This window comes from Entelurus aequoreus, linkage group LG02 (genome assembly GCF_033978785.1).
Source record: "Entelurus aequoreus isolate RoL-2023_Sb linkage group LG02, RoL_Eaeq_v1.1, whole genome shotgun sequence".
In the NCBI taxonomy this organism is placed as follows: domain Eukaryota; kingdom Metazoa; phylum Chordata; class Actinopteri; order Syngnathiformes; family Syngnathidae; genus Entelurus; species Entelurus aequoreus.
This window is the reverse complement of record NC_084732.1, coordinates 57739627-57760172: the sequence shown is the minus strand read 5'-3', so window position 1 is coordinate 57760172 and position 20546 is coordinate 57739627. Positions and strand designations below refer to the sequence as shown.

General features: G+C 39.3%; 1 protein-coding gene across 2 annotated transcripts in view; it reads right to left on the bottom strand.

The window, feature by feature from the left end:
- The window catches only part of LOC133636146 (cell migration-inducing and hyaluronan-binding protein-like), a 324820-nt gene that overhangs the window by 105516 nt on the left and 198758 nt on the right, over window positions 1–20546 (bottom strand). For both annotated transcript variants that reach the window (XM_062029861.1, XM_062029871.1), the window contains 3 exons: window positions 17447–17585; window positions 14519–14755; window positions 7687–7866 (listed from right to left, as the gene is read on the bottom strand). In XM_062029861.1, coding sequence (XP_061885845.1) covers window positions 7687–7866; window positions 14519–14755; window positions 17447–17585 — 556 coding nt within the window. The remainder of the gene's footprint in view (window positions 1–7686; window positions 7867–14518; window positions 14756–17446; window positions 17586–20546) is intronic.

The following is a 20546-nucleotide window of genomic DNA, read 5'->3' as shown; positions in this document are numbered from 1 at the left end:
CCGTCAGCACCATGGCGCTCGTCCTCAGCACCACGAACAGCGGCGGTGACTTTTACTCCTACAGGCAGCGCTGGCTACATCTCCCCCACACTTAGTAATTTTCGTAAAAGCATTGCGCTGTCAGGAATTCTGGGCCCCATGACCAACCTACGCCTATGTTTAATACACTGCTTTTCTCCACGGGGCCAATTTTGGGACCACTATCAGCGAGTGGCCGCCATAGACAGCTGTATACTGTTTTATGGCTGTAAAACTATAATTATTATCTATAAAATGTTGTGTGGTGTTCATATTTTTGAAACAGATTCATTTGATATTCAATATGAAAAAATTGCTTAAGTTTTTGGATAATTCGGTCTTCATCTTAACTGTTGGAACAGTGGTACCTAAACTTAAGAGCACATTGCGTTCCACGACCAAACATTTAGATGAGCGATATAGTTTAAAACACAATATAATAGAATGTACAAGAAACAACCTCTGTAATTTCATAAAATAATGTAATAATAGCAACTAGCACATATTTGAATGACGGACAAGAGAGGTTAGAGCTGACAGCGAGCTTTGCCTGCGCACAAAGGGAAACGCCCATCGCTTAGCCCGCCAAGCAAGGAGACAGAACAAACGGAACACGCCAAACACAGCACCGGCACCCCCCCATCTCATATTACTCCCAGTTGAGGCACCAATGTAATAACAAAAACCTAGAAAGTGGCTGGAACTAAAAAAGCAGTTTAAAGTACGGACAGTATGTACCGGAGCATTTTCCATTACGTTGAAAATGACGAGGGGACGGTCAATCAACAATCACTTTATTGTAAAACTAGCTACTCACCACGGCCATAACCACGCCAAAACAACAGCAACAAAAAACTATTTAATTCTTGGCCACACTCACCGGGCTCGGAAATAGTTGGAAATCACAATCTCCAACACGACATATAACTGACAGGTACTGTATTAAAACTGAAAAACTGTGTACAAAGCTGATGATTTTAGTTGAAATAGGTTATTTGTGAAGGATTTAATTTGAATGTCTTTATTTCTGAATAATTTGTTTTGTATTAAACTTGCCTGCGATGAGGTGACGACTTGTCCCCATAACCCCCGAGAGGGACAAGCGATAGAAAATGGATGGATGAATGGATGGATATTGAAATTGCTTCGGTAGTTTTTTTTTGGTTTAAAAAAAATCTTATTTCTCAGGGCACGTTGTATATTACACTAATAAGGAATTATTACTCATTATTACTTATAATGTGGAAAATGTTTTGGATCCTTTTCTCTGATATTTGTTTACTTTATTTAATGGCCTACTGAAACCCACTACTACCGACCATGCAGTCTGATAGTTTATATATCAATGATGAAATCTTAACATTGCAACACATGCCAATACGGCCGGACTAACTTATAAAGTGAAATTTTAAATTCCCTGCGAAACTTCCAGTTGAAAACGTCTATGTATGATGACATATGCGCGTGACGTCAATCGTTGAAACGGAAGTATTCTGACACATTGTATCCAATACAAAAAGCTCGGTTTTCATCGCAAAATTCCACAGTATTCTGGACATCTGTGTTGGTGAATCTTTTGCAATTTGTTTAATGAACAATGGAGATTGCAAAGAAGAAAGTTGTAGGTGGGATCGGTGTATTAGCGGCTGGCTGTAGCAACACAACAAAGAGGACTTACTTGGATAGCAGACATCTGTGATCGGGTGAAGTCCTTCGTCGCGCCATCGATCGCTGGAACGCAGCTGAGCACGGGTGTTGATGAGCAGATGAGGGCTGGCTGGCGTAGGTGGAGCGCTAATGTTTTTATCATAGCTCTGTGAGGTCCGGTTGCTAAGTTGCTAAGTTAGCTTCAGCGTCGTTAGCAACAGCATTGTTAAGCTTTGCCAGGCTGAGAATTATTAACCGTGTAGTTACATGTCCATGGTTTAATAGTATTGGTGATCTTCTGTCCATCCTTCCAGTCAGGGATTTATTTATTTTGTTTCTATCTGCATTTGAGCCAGATGCTATCACGTTAGCTCAGTAGCTAAAGAGCTTCGCCGATGTATTGTCGTGGAGATAAAAGTCACTGTGAATGTCCATTTCGCGTTCTCGACTCTCATTTTCAAGAGGATATAGTATCCGAGGTGGTTTAAAATACAAATCCGTGATCCACAATAGAAAAAGGAGAGTGTGTGGAATCCAATGAGACCTTGTACCTAAGTTACGGTCAGAGCGAAAAAAGATACACCCTGCACTGCCTCTCTAGTCCTTCACTCTAACGTCCCTTATCCACAAATCTTTCATCCTCGCTCAAATTAATGGGGTAATCGTCGCTTTCTCTGTCCGAATCTCTCTCGCTGCATTGTAAACAACGGGGAATTGTGAGGAATCCTTCCTCCTGTGACGTCACGCTACTTCCGGTATAGGCAAGGCTTTTTTTTATCAGCGACCAAAAGTTGCGAACTTTATCGTCGTTGTTCTATACTAAATCCTTTCAGCAAAAATATGGCAATATCGCAAAATGATCAAGTATGACACATAGAATGGATCTGCTATCCCCGTTTAAATAAAAAAAATTCATTTCAGTAGGCCTTTAATGGATGCTGAGAAGAAAAAACAAACTTGTTCAAAAGAAATTATGCATGGCAAAAAGATGTTTCGATAATCCTAATAATTCTTATCAATGTTTAATAATTACATTTTAGCCCAATGAATCATCATTTCATTGAATCATGATGTGTCTAACATGGCAAAACCTTTATGTATAATTTGTCATAGTTAACTAAATAATACTTCAAAAAAGTTAAATTACTTTATCAACAATTATTATTGGTTTTCTCATGGCGCTCGTCGCAGCTGCAGTAAATGTATGTGAGCAAACAGCACGATGCCTCATGAACAACATCTTGCCAAACTATCGGTGGGGGTGCCACAAATTACACTGCCTATCTCCTCACGGCAGCTGTGTGTGCCTGTTTGGCTGCAGGGTTGGGAGAAAATGAGACAAAAGTCATTAAGCAAAAGCCCCTCTGTCGCATTGCCATCACTCCCATCTAATTACGCCACGGCCATACTGCAGAGTGCAAACTGGAAAAACAAATCCAAAGGTTTAGCGTCCTTTTGTTCCTGTGGTCTCACAGGCAGCAGATTATGCACTTAAACGTTGCACAGTTTAGTCAAAATGTATAGAAGGGACAGGAAGTGATCCCCCCTTTTTTTTAGGTCCACCTCTACCAGACTTTTGGTCCGTAGGTATGTAGGTCAGTATGTAGATTGGCAGACAGATGAAAAAATAACTTTATTTAATTCCACTGACTAGTGTCATTTTAGGCAAATATTCCACGCAGTATGCAGTATTTGCATACAGATTAGTGTTGTCCCGATGGTAGCAAGGAAGCAAATGGGTTAGGGAGAGTACCAATTTGGCTGCTGGCATAAGCAGTAACATATTGTGTCATTTTCCATTGTAGTATTTTGTCAAAATTATGAGAGGCAAGAAAATGAATGGATGGATAAATTAATAATCTACTTGTTCCTTTACTGGTAATATCTGGTTACGTTTACCATGTTCTATCCACACTTCTGTTAAAATGTAATAAGCACTTATTCTTCTGTTGTTTGGATACTTAACAAAAGTTTTGGGTGACACTACAAATTTGGGTATCGATCTAATACCATGTAGTTATGGGGTCATACATTGGTCATAATTAAAGTTCTCTTGTGTCCAGCATTGTATTTCCTGAGTTTATACACATTAACAAAATCACAAAAGATGTTGTGATGATAAAAAATATCGATGTATTCAGTCAGTACATGTCCATGCTCTCAATTAGTCCTATTTCTCAAATAGTTCGGGTCTAAATAAGCATCCTACAGCCTATGGAAACACCTTAATCCGATCGTGTTCGGTTTTTGAAAAGTCGAACAAACACACCTGGATTATACGATTGAAAAACCAGATCTCTCGAGTGGGTGTGTAACGCGCATGCGTCAGTCTGCCAGTCCGCCAACGTGCTGGATACAACCCGAAAGCAGATACCATCCAATAAAAACATAAGCAACAATTGTAATGAACAGTGGTTATATGCTTCACAAATTAAAAGAATAGAACATTTTGAAGTGCATCGATGGCCGAAAAAAGGTAACAGAGATTTATTCAAGGTAGCAAAGGAAATGGAGAATGCCGGCTTCATTCGGACTCCCGAACAAAATATGAATTAAATGAAAGAGAATGAAGCAGGTATATTACAAGACAAAGAATAAAGCGAACTCAAACCTCTTCACGCTGCATTTGTACACTCCAAACTGATTTGAAAATTATTTCCATTAATCCACAGAGTCCGATGAATGAACTCCGAGACATTCGAAAGTTTTGTTTCCATGATTCTCCGTCCGAAAATTCCCGCCGGTATTCACTCCGAGACATTATTAGTAGTAGCATCATGTTCGTAGCACAATCCAAGATCTTTTTTTTTATGCTGTCTACATTTAACATGAGCATAGCCAATAGAGACGTAGTATTTGTAATATATGCCAATGTTACAGCAGACATTAGGTACAACAGAGCAAGGCTGTCAACTTGTAAGGAGCTAGTTGCCCTGTTTGGTGTGACGTCATAGGTCAACCAGAGAAGCAATGCATTAATCCGCGCTAGAAGGAAATAAACGCCACCGCCCAGTGTACGGGAAGTACATGGTGTATGACTTATAGTCGCATTAGAAAGTGTGCATGGACACTAGGACTTCACATATGTGTGTGATAATCCAAAAAAAAACAAATTATTGGGGAAATCAGACTAATTTAGTGCATGGAAAGATAGTAATTGTAATATCGACTATACTCTTGTACTCTTGTACTCTTGTGCTCTTGTACTTGGTATCGTTACAATCGATATTTGTATATATTGACCTATTTGTTTACGTCCAGGGGCGCTAGCTTGATGTTAGCAGTTAGCTATTGTATCCTCCTATGGTGGGTAGTGAAGTCTAGTCCTCGTCCTGCAGGGATAATACTTGAAATATATATTTTTTTTTTCTCGCCATGGAGGCAATGATAAGTGATTTAGAAGTAGCTAAAATACTGTGGACGTACCTTAGCTGCTACCTAGCTACTAAGTAGCTATGTTTTAAACCACCACCACAGTGTTTATTGCTGCAACCTCATCGTTAGGTTCAAAGCCAAAATAAGTACATTCTCCCTCTTCCTTTGCCACACTGTTTCCACTTGGAAGTGCTGTGTGTGTGGGTTGACTTGCGACATGCTCGCGGCTCAATGTCACCACAACGCGCCATTATGGCATTAAAAAAAAAGGACCAGTATTTTTCAAAGGCAGTATAGTACCTTTTTTAATTCATTATTACCGCAGTATACCATGCAACCCTAGAAGAGATGTAATATTGTCTTGTCTTTTTCATAAGACATCACTATGAGTGCTGTAATCTACTTGTAAGATATCCAATTATGATACCCAGCAGTAATTCACTTTACTATCATGCCATTTCTGATTAAAAAGATTCACCATCACATTTTTTGAATGGCTTTAACCATTATAGAGTTAGATAAATCAAATTATGTTTGAGTGTGAATGTGCCTTTTATGGGAATAACTATTATTTAGAATATGTATATAAAGCGAAACATTGAGACGTTATAACAAATAAAACATTGGACTGCATTATCAATCATAGAAATCGTTGGAACTGACTGACTAATAGTTCTAACTTTCTGGAAATATTTGCTATGAAGGGAAATCAATGCTCAGGACAACACCTCACAAAGTGCTTTGACTGTCTAATATGAGCTCCGTGTGCGATTTATTTGATGGAAGTCCATGTGTTTTGGCCATCATGGCTGTCATGAAGATTGCTGAAGAGACCTCCAGGCGAGTTAAGAACAAGTGCCCAAGACAGATGATCTGGAAGATCTGAATTCAAGTGTACGCTTGGACATCTGTGCGTGGAGTTTGAATGTTCTCCCTGTATAAGTGTGAATGGTTGTTTGTCTATTTGTGCCCTGCGATTGGCTGGCAACCGGTCTAGGGTGTACCCCACCTCTGGCCCAAAGTCAGCTGGGATAGGTTCCTGCTACAGCTTCATTGGAGTCTTTCTGTTTAGTGGAGATGATTTAGAAAGGCGCAGAGCTGTCTATATGAAGGGTCCCACACTTGACAGTGCATGGCAGAGCACAAACCAAGTCGAATGAAGTCAAAGGAATTGTCTGTAGACCTTCAAGATAGGATTGTTTTGAGGCACAAATCTGGGGCAGGGTACAGAAAAATATCTGCTGCCCTGAAGGTGCCAGTGAGCACATTCCTAAATGGAAGAATTTTAGAACAGCCAGAACTCTTCCAAGGCCTGTCTGGCCGTCTAAACTGAGCAATTGAGAGAAAGGCCTTAGTCAGGGAGGTGACCAAGAACTCGATGGTCACTCTGTCAGAGCTATAGCAATCCTCTGTAGAGAAAGGATAACCTTTCAGAAGGACAACCATCTTTGTAGCAGTCCAGTAATCAGGCCTATATGGTAGAGTGGCCAGACAGAAACCATTTATTGGTAAAAAGTTTGCCAAAATGCACCTGAAAAACTCGCACACCTTTGGAAACACAATTCTCTAGTTTGATGAGACATAGATTGAACTCTTTGGCGTGAATGCCAGGCGTCATGTTTGGAGGAAACCAGGCACCACTCATCACCAGGCCAATACCATCCCTACAGTGAAGCATGGTGGTGGCAGCATCATGCTGTGGGGATGTTTTTTAGCAACAGGAACAGGGAGACTGGTAGGGAAATATGAATACAACAATGTACAGAGACATCCTGGATGAAAACCTACTCCAGAGCGCTCTTTAACTCAAACTGGGGCGACGGTTCACCTTTCAGCAGGACAACAATCCTAAGCACAAAGGCAAGATATTAAATGAATAACTTCAGGACAACTCTGTAAATGTCCTTGAGTGGCCCAGCCAGAGGCCATACTCGAATCCGATTGAACATATCTGGAAAAATATGAAAATGGTTGTGGACCGACGCTTTGCATCCAACCTGATGGAACTTGAGAGGTGCTGCAAAGAGGAATGGACAAAATTGCCCAAAGATAGGTGTGCCAAGCCTTTTGCATCGTATTCAAAAAGACTTGAGGCTGTAATTGCTGCCAAAAGTGCATCAACAAAGCATTGGGCACAGGCTGTGAATACGTATGAACATGTGAGTTTTTAATAAATTTGCAAAATGTTCCCCCCAAAAAACTGTTTCATCTTGTCATTATGAGGTACCCATTTATTTAATTTAGAATTTGGGGGCCAAAAATAATGTATTCCATTTTGGAATAATGCTGTAACATAACCAAATGTGGACAAAGTGAAGCACTGTGAATACTTTCCAGATGCTATTTTATGTACCATCATCTGTATTATCTATAATCTGTTTGATGTTCTATCATTTAAATTGACATGCTATCAGCTATGTTGATGTTCTGCCATCTAAATTAGGTGGATAGAAACATAACTTATAAGAAGCAAAACAAGATAAACAGTTTTTAAGCGGAAATATAAAAGTAAAGGTAAAATGTAAGCAAAAGCAAGAAAATATGACAATTTATAACAGAGAAAGACTGCACTTCATGAACCATTATGTAACCGGTTCATTAATATAATGATATATCTTGAAACAATTTGTTATCTCATGAGCTCACCTAAATCCTAAAGTGATGACATGCTGGCTGCCAAGTCTGGAGATGCTCTTTTTGGCGGAGTCCTCCAAGTTGTTCGAGCCCTCATCACTGACCACCATGGCAACTATAAGGCCCACCTCCACATCATTGACATACTTTGCAAGCCGATAGCTTTCCTCCTTGCTGCGATATGTGTCAAACCTATGAATAATGAAAGAAAGATCACTGTAGGTATAAATATCCTTTTGACATTTGACATTAGCAAACCAGGCAACATTTATAAACCCTGTCATACTGGGACTGTCTATTTCATTTCGTGAACATCTTAATGTATCCGCAGCACACAGTCCATTAATATCCCACAATTCCCGTCATTAGCAGGGGTCAGTTTGAAGGCAGAACCAACTCGATAAAAATAGATGCTCGTAGTTTCCGTCTTGCACGGAAACTAACATGAAACATATAAAGATTGTGTTCTTAACCAACTGCTTTTGGCTGACGTTCAGACAGCAAAGTAAGAAAGCAGTTTTTAAAAAAATATATATATACATTTTAATTTAACTAAAATATTGTAATTGATTTATTTAAAAACATATTAGCCTTAATGATTTCTTGAGTGCTATTAAATAACATTGTCTCTAAATTCTGGACATTTTAATATACACAACACAATATATCATATAATATACCAACTACACAAAAAAGTTTTAATTTAATCCATTATTGATGAATAAATGAAGGCCTAATACATTAAATGATAAATTATGTAAAAAAAAAAATTCTTAAATACACTCAATATATAAATATATATTATATATATATATATATATATATATATATATTATATAAATATATATTATATATATATTATATATACTGTATATATATATATATATATATATATATATATATATATATATATATATATATATATATATATATATATATATATATATATATATATACACATACATACACACACACAGGTATATATACACATATACACTTTTCAACCACTTGTGGCAGTTATGTGTCAGTAAGTTGACTTAGTGACGTATGAGAAGCTTGGACAATCAGAAGAAACCTGGAGCAAAAGTCACACAGGAGTTTTTTTTATGCTTAAAAAACTTGATTATTAATTGTGATAATTGTATGTGAATTTATTTGTCATTTGTTTTTTATGAGTCCCTTCTTTTGCATTGCAATTTTATTTATTTATTTATTTTTTTTGTAATAAACCTGACCTAAATCTTTTTCGGCATGTTGTTGTATGTGCTGATTTATTTGGTAAATTCATTATTTATCTTTGTGATTGACAAATGGCTTCATATATTTTGACAGAGTCTAGACATGTTGAATTGTAAGTAGGTTGATATAATTATTGAATATGACTAAAATAAAAAGTAATATAACTAATTCAGTGTTAATATTTGAGTGGGCCTCAATGGACTGGAGAAAATGGGCCTTCAGGCCAAAAAGGTTAAGAACCTCTGAACAAAAGGAGCCTATTGTTGTTACGATAACATTTCTCCAGTGGTCACCTGGTGAAATATTGGCAGGTAAAATTGACAACATACTGTGAAAAGAATTACATTGAATTGTGCAAATGAATATTATCATGAATAAATATTTAATAATAATAATAATAATTAAAGCTGCAAGCAGCGTTGGTCGGGTCCGCATTTTGGCAGTTGCTAGTCGTAGGTGTCCCAATACTTTTGTCCAGTGGTAGTCCTGAGTGAGACCTACATAGAGGTTTTTGTTTCGTGTCTCTACGATATTCGTACTGGGAGTTAGAGGAAGTTGTGTCTGTGTCTTTTTCCTAGGTGTCGCGGCACAGTGGTTGTTTTCTTTGAAGGCGCGTAAAATCACAGCAGCGGAGCAACTTTAGTGCTGCGGGTCTTTGAAGGCTCGTAAAATCAAAACCGTACTACTAATCATAACTCTTTCTTCAACTTTTAATCAGAAGGGTTCAATCTCTCTCCTGTAGCAGTTTGAAGCCAAAACGACAAACGCGCTCGAGGAGATAACGTTTGATGTTTGGTGACCGGTTGTAACAAAAATGTTGTTTTGAAGGAGGAATAGCAAACTTACTGTTGATTTTTGCTGAAGGATGTCAATCTATGAAATGTAGGTCTATGTGAGACCTACATAGAGGTATTTGTTTCATGTCTCTAAGACGTTCCTATCGGAAGTTACAAGCAGTTTTGTCTGAGTTTTCCTCTAAAAAGCAGTTTTGTCTCGGTTTTATTCAAAAATTGCGCTAGAGCACAATTTTGAGTTTTGGGGTTCGGTTTTTTTTTAGATGGCAATTTCCACCAGTCCCGATGTGTGTGAGAAGTTTGGTGAGTTTTGAAGTATTTCAAGGGGGTCAAATTACAGCGCAAAGAGGCAAAAATTAGTGTTTTTAGTCATTTTTTGTGTTGAAGGGGAAATTGCCAACTTCCTGTTGGTTTTTGCCCGAGGATGTGTCATTATGACTTGTAGGTCTAAGGGAGACCTACATACAGGTTTTTGTTTCATGTCTCTACGACCTTCCTAGTGGGAGTTACAGGCAGTTTGTTTTTGTTTTTTCCTAGGGGGCGCTAGAGCGCAATTTTGATTTTTGGGGTTTGGTTTTTTTACTTAAGTGTGCTGGCCCAGTTTCTGTATGTGTGTAAACAATTTGGTGAGTTTTGAAGCATGTTAAGGGGGGCAAAGTAGTGCGCAAAGCTGCGGAATAATAATAATAAAGAATAATAAAACCTTACAATTTCAATAGGGTCCTTTCGTCCCATTGCAAAAGGACTCCCTTTGGGATTCCTTTGACAATGGTCCTGTGCGGACCCTAATAATGAATTGCATTTGTTACGCACTTTACATTTGTTAAAATCTCAAAGTGCTACAGAGTATTAAAAATAAAAATAGAAAGTAGGAATATATAATAAAAAAATTAAAATAGAAATGAATCATGACACACACTAGATAAAACAGAAACATAGATAAAGTAGAAATAAGAGCCTGAAAGCACTGGATAAAAAAACAGATAAGCAAGCAGTGCATTTAAAAACAAGAAGGCAGAGAAATTAGATAAAAGCTGTGCTAAAAAGGTGGGTTTTTAGTCCCTTCTTAAAATGGTCGACCGACTGTGGTGCTCTAAGATGGTCGGGGAGAGCGTTCCAAAGTTCGGGAGCGGTCGAGCAGAAAGCCCGGCGGCCCATTGATTGTAGCTTTGTCCTGATGGGTTTGAGGAAGTTAGTGTTTGAGGAGCGGAGGCTGCAGGTAGGGGGTTGAGGGGAAACTAGGTCCTTGAGGTAGGAGGGGGCGTTGCCGTAGATGCATTGGTGAGTGAGCAGGTTGATCTTAAATTGGGTCCGGGATGCAATAGGGAGCCAGTGGAGTGATTTGAGGATAGGTGTGATATGATCACGCTTGCGCACTCTCGTCAGGATCCTCGCTGCGCTGTTTTGAATGTACTGGAGCTTTTTGATGCTCTTTTTGGGGACCCTGACGAGAAGTGCGTTGCAGTAATCAAGCCTGGAGGAGATAAAGGCATGGACGAGTCTTTCAGTGTCGGCTGGGGTGGGTGAGGGGCGGAGTCTTGAGATGTTGCGGAGGTGAAAGAAAGAGGTTTTGCGCAGATAGTTGATGTGGGCTTCAAAGTTCAGGTGGGGGTCCATTTTCACTCCCAGGTTGGTGACAACTGGGGAGAGTGGCAGGTCCTGTCCAGAGAAGGTGATGCTGGTTATGGGGCATGTGTTGATCTGGTGTGGGGTGCCTATTTTCATGACCACTGTTTTTGAGCTATTGAGCTGCAGGAAGTTGATGCTCATCCATGCCTTTATCTCCTCCAGGCAGGTGGTGAGAATGGAGAGGGGTGTTGGAAATGAGGGTGAGGTTTGCATTGTTTGCAGGTAGAGCTGCGTATCATCAGCATAGCAATGGAAGGAAATTCCATGCCTGCTGATGATACGGCCAAGGGGTAGTAGATACAAGGTGAACAGGGTGGGGGCAAGGACAGATCCCTGGGGTACACCGCAGGTGACAGGCAGGGTGCGCGAATGTGAACCTCCCAGGGAGACATATTCTGACCGACCGGAGATGTAGGACTTGAACCACTGTAGTGCTGTATTGTTGAGACCGATGGTGGATTGAAGGCGACTGATTAGGATGTTGTGGTCGACAGTGTCAAATGCGGCTGTAAGGTCCAGTAGGATTAACAGAGAGGGGGAGCCGGTATCCGCCGCCATCAGGAGGTCGTTAGTGACCCTGACCAGGGCGGTTTCTGTACTGTGGGCAGAACGGAAACCAGATTGAAATTTTTCGCTAATGTTGTTGAGTTTGAGATGAGTTTGGAGCTGTGAGGAGACTACTTTCTCTAGTATTTTAGAGAGGAATGGTAGGTTTGAGATGGGCCTGTAGTTGGAGAGGGTGTCTGGGTCGAGGGAGGGTTTTTTAAGAAGAGGGGTGAGGATGGCGGTCTTAAGAGTTAGTGGAATGTGGCCGGTCTGAAAGGAGAGGTTGATGATGTTGGTGATCAGGGGGCTTATTGTACAGATGTTGGTTTTGACTAGGGTGGTGGGAAGAGGGTCCAGGGCACAGGTAGAGGGCTTCATTCCTCTGACAATGTCCTCAATCTCTTGCTGTGTAGTGCTGGTGAAAGATGAGAGGGGGTTAGGGATCAGAGGCAGTGGGACGATGGTTGGGACAATTTGAGTGACGGGGCCAGAAAGGAGGGAGCGGATGTTGTCTACCTTAGTTCTGAAGAACTCAAGGTAGGTGTTGCATTGATCAGCTGTTGTGTTATGGTGTTTGGAGGATTGTGGTTGCAGAAAGTGGTTGACGGTGGAGAAGAGTGTTTTAGAGTTGCCAGGGTTTTTGTTGATTATGTTGGAGTAAAATTGTGACTGTGCCTCCCTGAGAGATCTTGCGTAGGCCTTTTGGTGTTCCCTAAAGGCCTGTCTGTGGACAGTTAGCCGAGTGGAGTTTCGCTGCCGCTCCAGAGCCCGCCCGGCCGTCTTCATTTTCCTCAGCTCGGGTGTGAACCAGGGGGCTGAGTGTGAGAAGGTGACTGTACGGGTTTTAACAGGGGCGTGGAGGTCGAGGAGGTTTTTCAAATTGGTGTTGTAGTGTTCGACTGCATCGCTCAAGGATGGGGGGATTGCAGCAGAGAGGAGTTCCAGGTCAAAGGTGAACGTGGCAGGGTTTATGTTTTTAAAATTACGGAAATTGATTTGGCGTTTGGGCTTGATATGAGAGGTAGGGAACGGTAGCTCCATGGAAATGACCTTGTGGTAAGACACGCCCAGTGAGTAGGCGACCAGATTTTTGATGGGAGTGGACTCTGTGATGACCAGGTCAAGAGTGTGTCCCCTGCTGTGTGTGGGGGTATCCACATGTTGTGTGAGGTCCAGAGAGTCCAGTAGTTGTAAGAAATCAGATGCAAATTGGCAGGATGGGTTGTCCACATGGATGTTTATGTCTCCCAGAATTATGACATTTGTGGATGTTGAGCAGAGGGTGGTGAGGAGGTCAGAAACTTCGGAGATGAAAGTTGCGTTTTGTTTGGGTGGTCGGTAAATGAGGAGCAGGGTCATGGAAAAGGGGGGTTTGCAGTTGAATGCAAAGGCAGTTGAATGCAAAGCATTCAAAAGTGGACAGCGGTGGCAGGGGGACAGGGGACAGTTCCAGGTGGTCCTTGTGGAGAATGGCTATGCCACCACCACGCCCCGTGCTGTGGGCCTTCTCCAGGTATTTATAGCCAGGAGGGCATGCACGGTTGAGGTTGATGTATTCCTCTGGTTTGTGCCAGGTTTCAGTGAGACACATTAGGTTTAGTCCCTTGTCGAGGATGTGAGTATGAATGAGTGCTGTTTTGTCAGTGAGAGATTGAACATTGAAAAGTTCAATTTTGAGTAATGGGGAGGGAGTAAATCTCTGGAGAGGGCGAAGTAGATTGAGATCCACTCCACGTTTATTTTGCAGCCTGGTAAGTGGAAGCCTCACGGTGTGAGCAGTGGAATCCACTCCAGTGACTGGAAGCTTCACAGTCTGATCCACTCCATGTTTTCCACGTAGCTTATGGTCGCGTGGTCTCGCGCCATTTCCGGGGTTGCTACATGGTCCCATGTTGCCGGCGTTCTGATGACGCGAATTGGGTGCGACTTGACGTTGTGTTGAGCAGATGGAAGGGATAGAGGACTGGCTGTAAACAAATTGTCGTCGGGAGCCTCTATGTTTGTAGCGGGATCGGCATAGGAGTCCAAGTTGTTGAATTATTGAGATGCATGCTGGAATGGCGCTTTTGTTAAGCTCCAGCAGCTTCGAGAAGGAGTATTTCAGCATAGAGGCAGCAAGCGGAGGGAAAATGTTTGTCCGGGATCCGACGTTAGCAGCCGGGAGTCCAAGGCTAGGCTGCCCGGATTTAAACCACACAGCAACAGGTAGTCAGGCTGTATGTGCAGTCCAGTCGATGGGCCACCACCGCCAGACAGCGGCAAGAGAAGGTGGGAAAGACACGCCGACCACGCCGACAAGTTCTCTCAGCGAGGGACAGGTGGTAGCACGATAGCAGGTAGGATGGTTTTGGAGCTGTATTGCTTTTTTTTAAAAAGTGCTCAAAGTCACAGCAGTAGGCTGAAAAGACAAAAAACTAAACAATAAACAAAGCGAGACAAACACTGAAACTAAAACGTTTAAGGCTAAAATATTAGAGGTGAAGTTCACAGATTCAGTGACGGAGAAGCGGCGACAGCAGCGCCTGCGTCCTCTCACGTCCAAGTCACCAAGTCGACTTATATATTTGTCTTTTTAATACAGCGCTCAGACATTTTGATCATTTCTGTAAATAAAAATCACTTGCGTCTGCTCTCACCTGTCATTTCTCAGTACCTCTCCAGTCTTGGGTTCAATGACATGGACGATAATGCCTCGGTTCCCCCAGCTCTTCCCGAACAGGTACTTATTCTGCTTGCTTTCTCCAGGGTGGAGGGTTTTGTTGAGGAAGGTCCACGACAGCTTCTTCGCCCCGTGGATCTCCAAAGTCCCCCCGGTACCCACGCCAATGTATTTGCGGCCAAAGTAGCTGTGCTCCTGATCACTGTCGTCTAACCTGAGAACAGCAGTGTGCAGACGTCTTTAGAAATGACAGAGGAAGTAGACAGTGTAGTACAGTGGAACCCTATTAAATCGACATCCTTCTATTGGCACACTGACATCAGTGGTTGTCAACATAACTAAAACTAGCAATTGCTTGCACACACTTGTGACTTTGTCTACACTAGCGCCATAATGATAGTTGGGGATAATAAAGGATTTTTAAATTTATAGCAATTTGTTTACAGGATTTTCCTCCAATTGTGCAAAATGTAAATGTGTGCATTTTGTTGGTTGAGGAAAGGGGGATGAAAGAATGGTTGAGAAGTGTACGGTTAAAAAAGAAAAGATACTTGTTTCTATACCAAAGCTTTGATGGTATTTTACAGGTCCTTTTCCGTTGCCCTGCATACTTCTCCGTTTGTATGTCATTATGACATAGCTACAAATCCTCTTTTGCACAGACGCGAGACCAATAGCGATGAAGCTAACACATACTACAGCTAAGATTTGGTACTTTTATAGGTATTGAATGATTTCCGTCTGTACTACCGGATACCGGTTTACATCAAATCAAAAAGTACCATATTTCCATACCTTTGTTGCAGGTGACGTCATGTCCGGTTGCAGACTCAGCACCGGCTCAAGCACTTGGCGGACCTACAGGCATTTTCGTAGCGGAGTGCCTAGTGCGCTAGCTCAATGCTAATTAACAATGAATATGTCATATACATGCCACTGATTAGCATTAGTGATTTTAGGTGGCAATTTCAGCATCTCCAAGTTTGGTAGTATAACTACAACTAAGATGCACACTACAAACAGCTGGTGTATAATAAGTACAATACTTAAAGCATAAACATTGTGTCGGACTCAACAAAAGATAAGACTGGCACATTTAGTTGTTATAAGGACTAAGTCCTGACTACAGCAACACACCTACACACCTATGCACTACTACTATCTAATGTCATGGAATTGCAACTGAATACAAAGTCTACAATATAACACTTGCAAATAAGACTCAGAAGTATAATTAATCAAAATATAATGTAACAACTGGACAGCACAGTTATAATCAGCTTTGTGTCATGTGATGTCACTTATTTTTTTAGATTTTACGGTTAACATTTATTAACAAATAAACACACAATAAAGTTGCAAAAGTAGGTACTTTGAGCAGGGGTGTTGAAATGTAAGTGGGGATGTTGTACCAGGGACCCAAGCACATTGGGGCCCTGAGCTTTTGCAAAGTCTGAGGACCAACTTTAGAAATGTTAAGATGAAATATGAATATAGCTTTGGAAGTTCAAAAATAAGGTTGCTTCAATCAAATGAAAAATGTCTAACTACATACACCTCCCTATCAAAAATGCAAAGTGGATATGATAATAAATATATCCACGTGGATAGTGGCAAACCTAGAATCAAACACTTCACTCAACACAGACAGCATAACGTCAACAAAAATCTCCCTTAAGCATTCACACACAGAACCAACATTTCCAAACAAGTAGGAGGTGATAGAAGAAAGGTAAAACTATCTTAAATCTACCTGTGGCAGCATAGGAGAAAGTTATGTACAAGTTTGAGTTTTACGTCTCATTGCCCAAAACTGTGGTGTGTTCAAAGATCCTCGAATAAAATTAGAAATAGATGTGTCAAGACAGGGGGAGACTGGATCCCCAGTAGATGTGCTAAAATAATGTAATCATATTATCATATTGATTATTACACATATACGGTGTAATATATATATATATATATATATATATATATATATATATATATATATATATATATATATATATATATATATATATATATATATATATATATATATATATATATATATATATATATATATATATATATACACACACACACACACATATATATATATACACACAAACACACACATATATATATAAAGATATTATATATATACACATATATATGTACATATATTTATATATATGTACATATATGTATATATGATTATAATCATACAATCTCTACTGAAAAGGGAAAAAGTGAAACTTGACAGATTTATAATCAAGGTTATATGATTTTATGATTATTCAAATTTATATTCTGGCCACTTTATATGGAATTTGTTGGCACTTTTTTTGTACAAAAATGGTAATCCAATCTTAAAAAGTCAAACAATTAATTATTTTATGAGTTTTAAAAAGCTAGTGTCTACCAAATCTATGCAATAATGACTTTTTTAGTGCACAAAAACATATCAGGTGTGTGTGTATGTTAAAGTTAAAATTAAAGTACCAATGATTGTCACACACACACTAGGTGTGGTGAAATGTGTCCTCTGCATTTGACCCATCCCCTTGTTCACCCCCTGGGAGGTGAGGGGAGCAGTGGGCAGCAGCGGTGCCTCGCCCGGGAATCATTTTGGTGATTTAACCCCCAATTCCAACCCTTGATGCTGAGTGCCAAGCCGGAGGTAATGGGTCCCATTTTTATAGTCTTTGGTATGACTCGGCCGGGGTTTGAACTAACAACCTACCGATCTCAGGGCGGACACTCTAACCACTAGGCCACTGAGTAGGTGGGGCAGTGATATTGGGTTTAGATGTTGGTTGTGGTGAATTGTGTTGCCTTACATCTCTAAAACAAATTCAATGCATAACGCAGGATGGTAACATTTAAAAAAAATATTGTATGTCAATGTTTTAATGAGATTTACCTTCCAAACAGAGAAATGGTCAGGTTTCCCTTGAAAGGACAGTCTGGACTTCCAATGTGCAGTTCTCCTTTGTTCCCAATAAGAATGTGTTTTGTCCGAAGAAGAATGGGTCGGTTGGTGTCAGCAATCACCAGCTTTCCTGCACAGGTGGGAGACACAAACAAAAAAAGAAAAGATGGAAAAAGGGTGCTGAAGCCTCCTGGCAGGGTTTTCATGCTCCGGTGCTTTCGGAGACATCCTGTATTCCTACCTTTTATGGCTTTTACCACAGGCGGTCTACTCCCTTCGTGTCTCAGGTCTTCCTTTCGCCACATTAGACTCTTTATCGCCAGAAGAAAGCCTTCGCGTTTTCCACATTCCATGATATTATAGCACATTTTTTTACTTTGAAAGATCAAGCAGAAAAGCCTTTGAAATAATCTGAGGAGAAACAAGGATGCTTCTGAGACAACTAATCTGCTTTTGTACGAAAGACAGCAGAGACTCAGGGACAAGACTCATGAAGATTGCCTGTTATGCATGGCCATATTTGTCCAAGGGGGATTGAATGTAGGGCGACAGGACTTGGTAGATACTGCAGAGGCCGGGCCAAAGTGTGGCCAACCGCCCATTTGTATGGGGTCCCAGGAAATATAACAACATTGAACATTAATCATTATTTAAGAGAACTGGGGTCACACAGAAAGTAGAAACAGGTTAAATGTTTAATTTAAAAAATGATTCTAACAGGCAAAGGCAATCTGTGAAGGAATTGAGCTCAATTTAAATGCTTTACAAAAAAAATGGAATCATGGGAAAGTACGGAAAGTAGGGAATCAAAAAAAAAGTAAAGATATTATTCAAATATAGAGATGAGGGTCTTTAATTTGACCTGCTGCTGTACTCTGTCTCAAAGTGTTAACATGTGCTCAATGTTTCCTTACCATTATTGCTATGTTGTCTGTTACCATTATTGCTACGTTGTCTATTACCATTGTTGGTATATTCACTATTCCTACATTGTTGATACAAATTATTGTTACAGTGTAATAATTATTGTTACCTGTGGTAATGCCACTATGATACAACATCTGTATTATAATCCTTGAACAAAGTAAGAGTGAAACTCATGTGAATAACCACTGAATGGAGAACGGGGGGTGCCTTTCAGGCAAAACTAGACAATCATGTATTACATACTATACATTACCTTTTGCACTATATTAATTTATATTATTATGTGTTGTCAACTTTGTACTTTTTTTCGTCATTGCCTGAAATAAATAAATAAATGAAAAATTAAAATTAAATGAAATGAGAGACAATATGGAATAACAGGAAAACTACAGAAAATATGGAAACAGAGAAAAAAATAAGGAAAACAGGGAATTACAGAAAGTATGGAAATATGTAAAAAGTACGGAAAATATGGAATTGCGGTAAAAGAATAGATTAGATGGTATTACCGAAAAAATTGGAAAAATATGGAATTACAGGAAATATGAAATTATGGGAAAAGTACAGAAAATATTTGATTTCCCAAAAAAAGTTTGAAAACTATGGGATTGCCTGAAAAGTGCGGAAAATATGTGATTACTTCAAAGTAGGTATAATAGGGAAACTATAGAATCACAGTAAAAGTACGGAAAATACAGAATCATGGGAAAGTACGGAAAATCTTAAATTACATGAAAAGTTCGGAAAATACATAATTAAGATTACAGTACAGAAAATATGGAATTACGGCAAAAGTACGGAAAATAAGGTAGTATGGGAAAAGTAAAAAAAGTATGGAAAAAGTACTGAAAATATGAAATTATAGGAAGTGAGAATTGCTGGAGTGTGGGAAATTGTTAGTCTGAATTTTTTGATGCTGAAATGGTTTTAAACATGTTGAGATATGTGAAGAACTGTTCTTCATTTCAAAGCAAATGTGCGGTTAGAAAATGTGGAAGGCTAGGACTTCTGAGATTTTGAAATATGGAAAATAAATAAACTGGATGTTGTGAATTAAATTTATGTTTTGAGGTTGGAATGGTTTAAATTGATTAAGATATGTGAAAATAGTCTGAATTGTTCAAATCCATGGGATTTAGTGTTATGAATAAGTGTTATGAATAAGAAGTAGGAATTAGTTTGGCTGATAAATATTTGAACTCAAACTCAAAAGTAATACAGTCACTAGTTTGACACAACACATATCTCTGTTAGACAACTTGTACTCTACCTCTCAAAACGCAGACACTTATAAGGAAAGGTTCTCTTTACAGGCAGAACTTGATGTCCTTGCAACAGACCGTGCTACTGAAACAATGCTCTGTTCAAGATCTCAGTTCTGTGAACATGATGATAAAGATGGTAAAGTATTAGCTCATCAACTACGCCAGATATCAGCATCCCATTATAATCTGCAGATTAAATCCGATTCAGGTATAGTTATCTTGAGATCAATAATATATTCAAGAATTTCTATGTGTCTCTCTACTCATCTGCTCATTGTTCTACTGCTAAACTTGATAATTTTTCCTTTCTTGTCGGGAGAACAACTTGCCATCGCTTTGAACCTGATATTTCCAAAATGTAGCCTTTTCTTTGTCTATTTCTGCTCGCTTGTGGCTCATCAGTAGCAAGTGTACTGCAGCCAATAATCCGCTATGGCACGGCTCAAGGGTCAAAAATGAAGTGTTCGAGTTAATCGGCCGTTAAAAAAAGTGTGCCATTATTGAAATTTATAGTTAACGCGTTATTATCGTGTTAACTTTGACAGCCCTAATATATATATATATATATATATATATATATATATATATATATATATATATATATATATATATATATATATATGTATATATATATACAGTATATATATATATATATATATATATATATATATATATATATATATATATATATATATATATATATATATATATATATATATATATATATATATATATATATATACACAGTATATGGTTAAGAACAGAAGGATTTTAATCGTATAGAAGATTCCTACAATTTATGGCAAGAGTAGAGACAATGAAGCTATAAGTCCAATAACAGCAGTTGTATGAACTTGTAATGATACCTTAGCATGTAACTTAACCAGACTACATGTAGA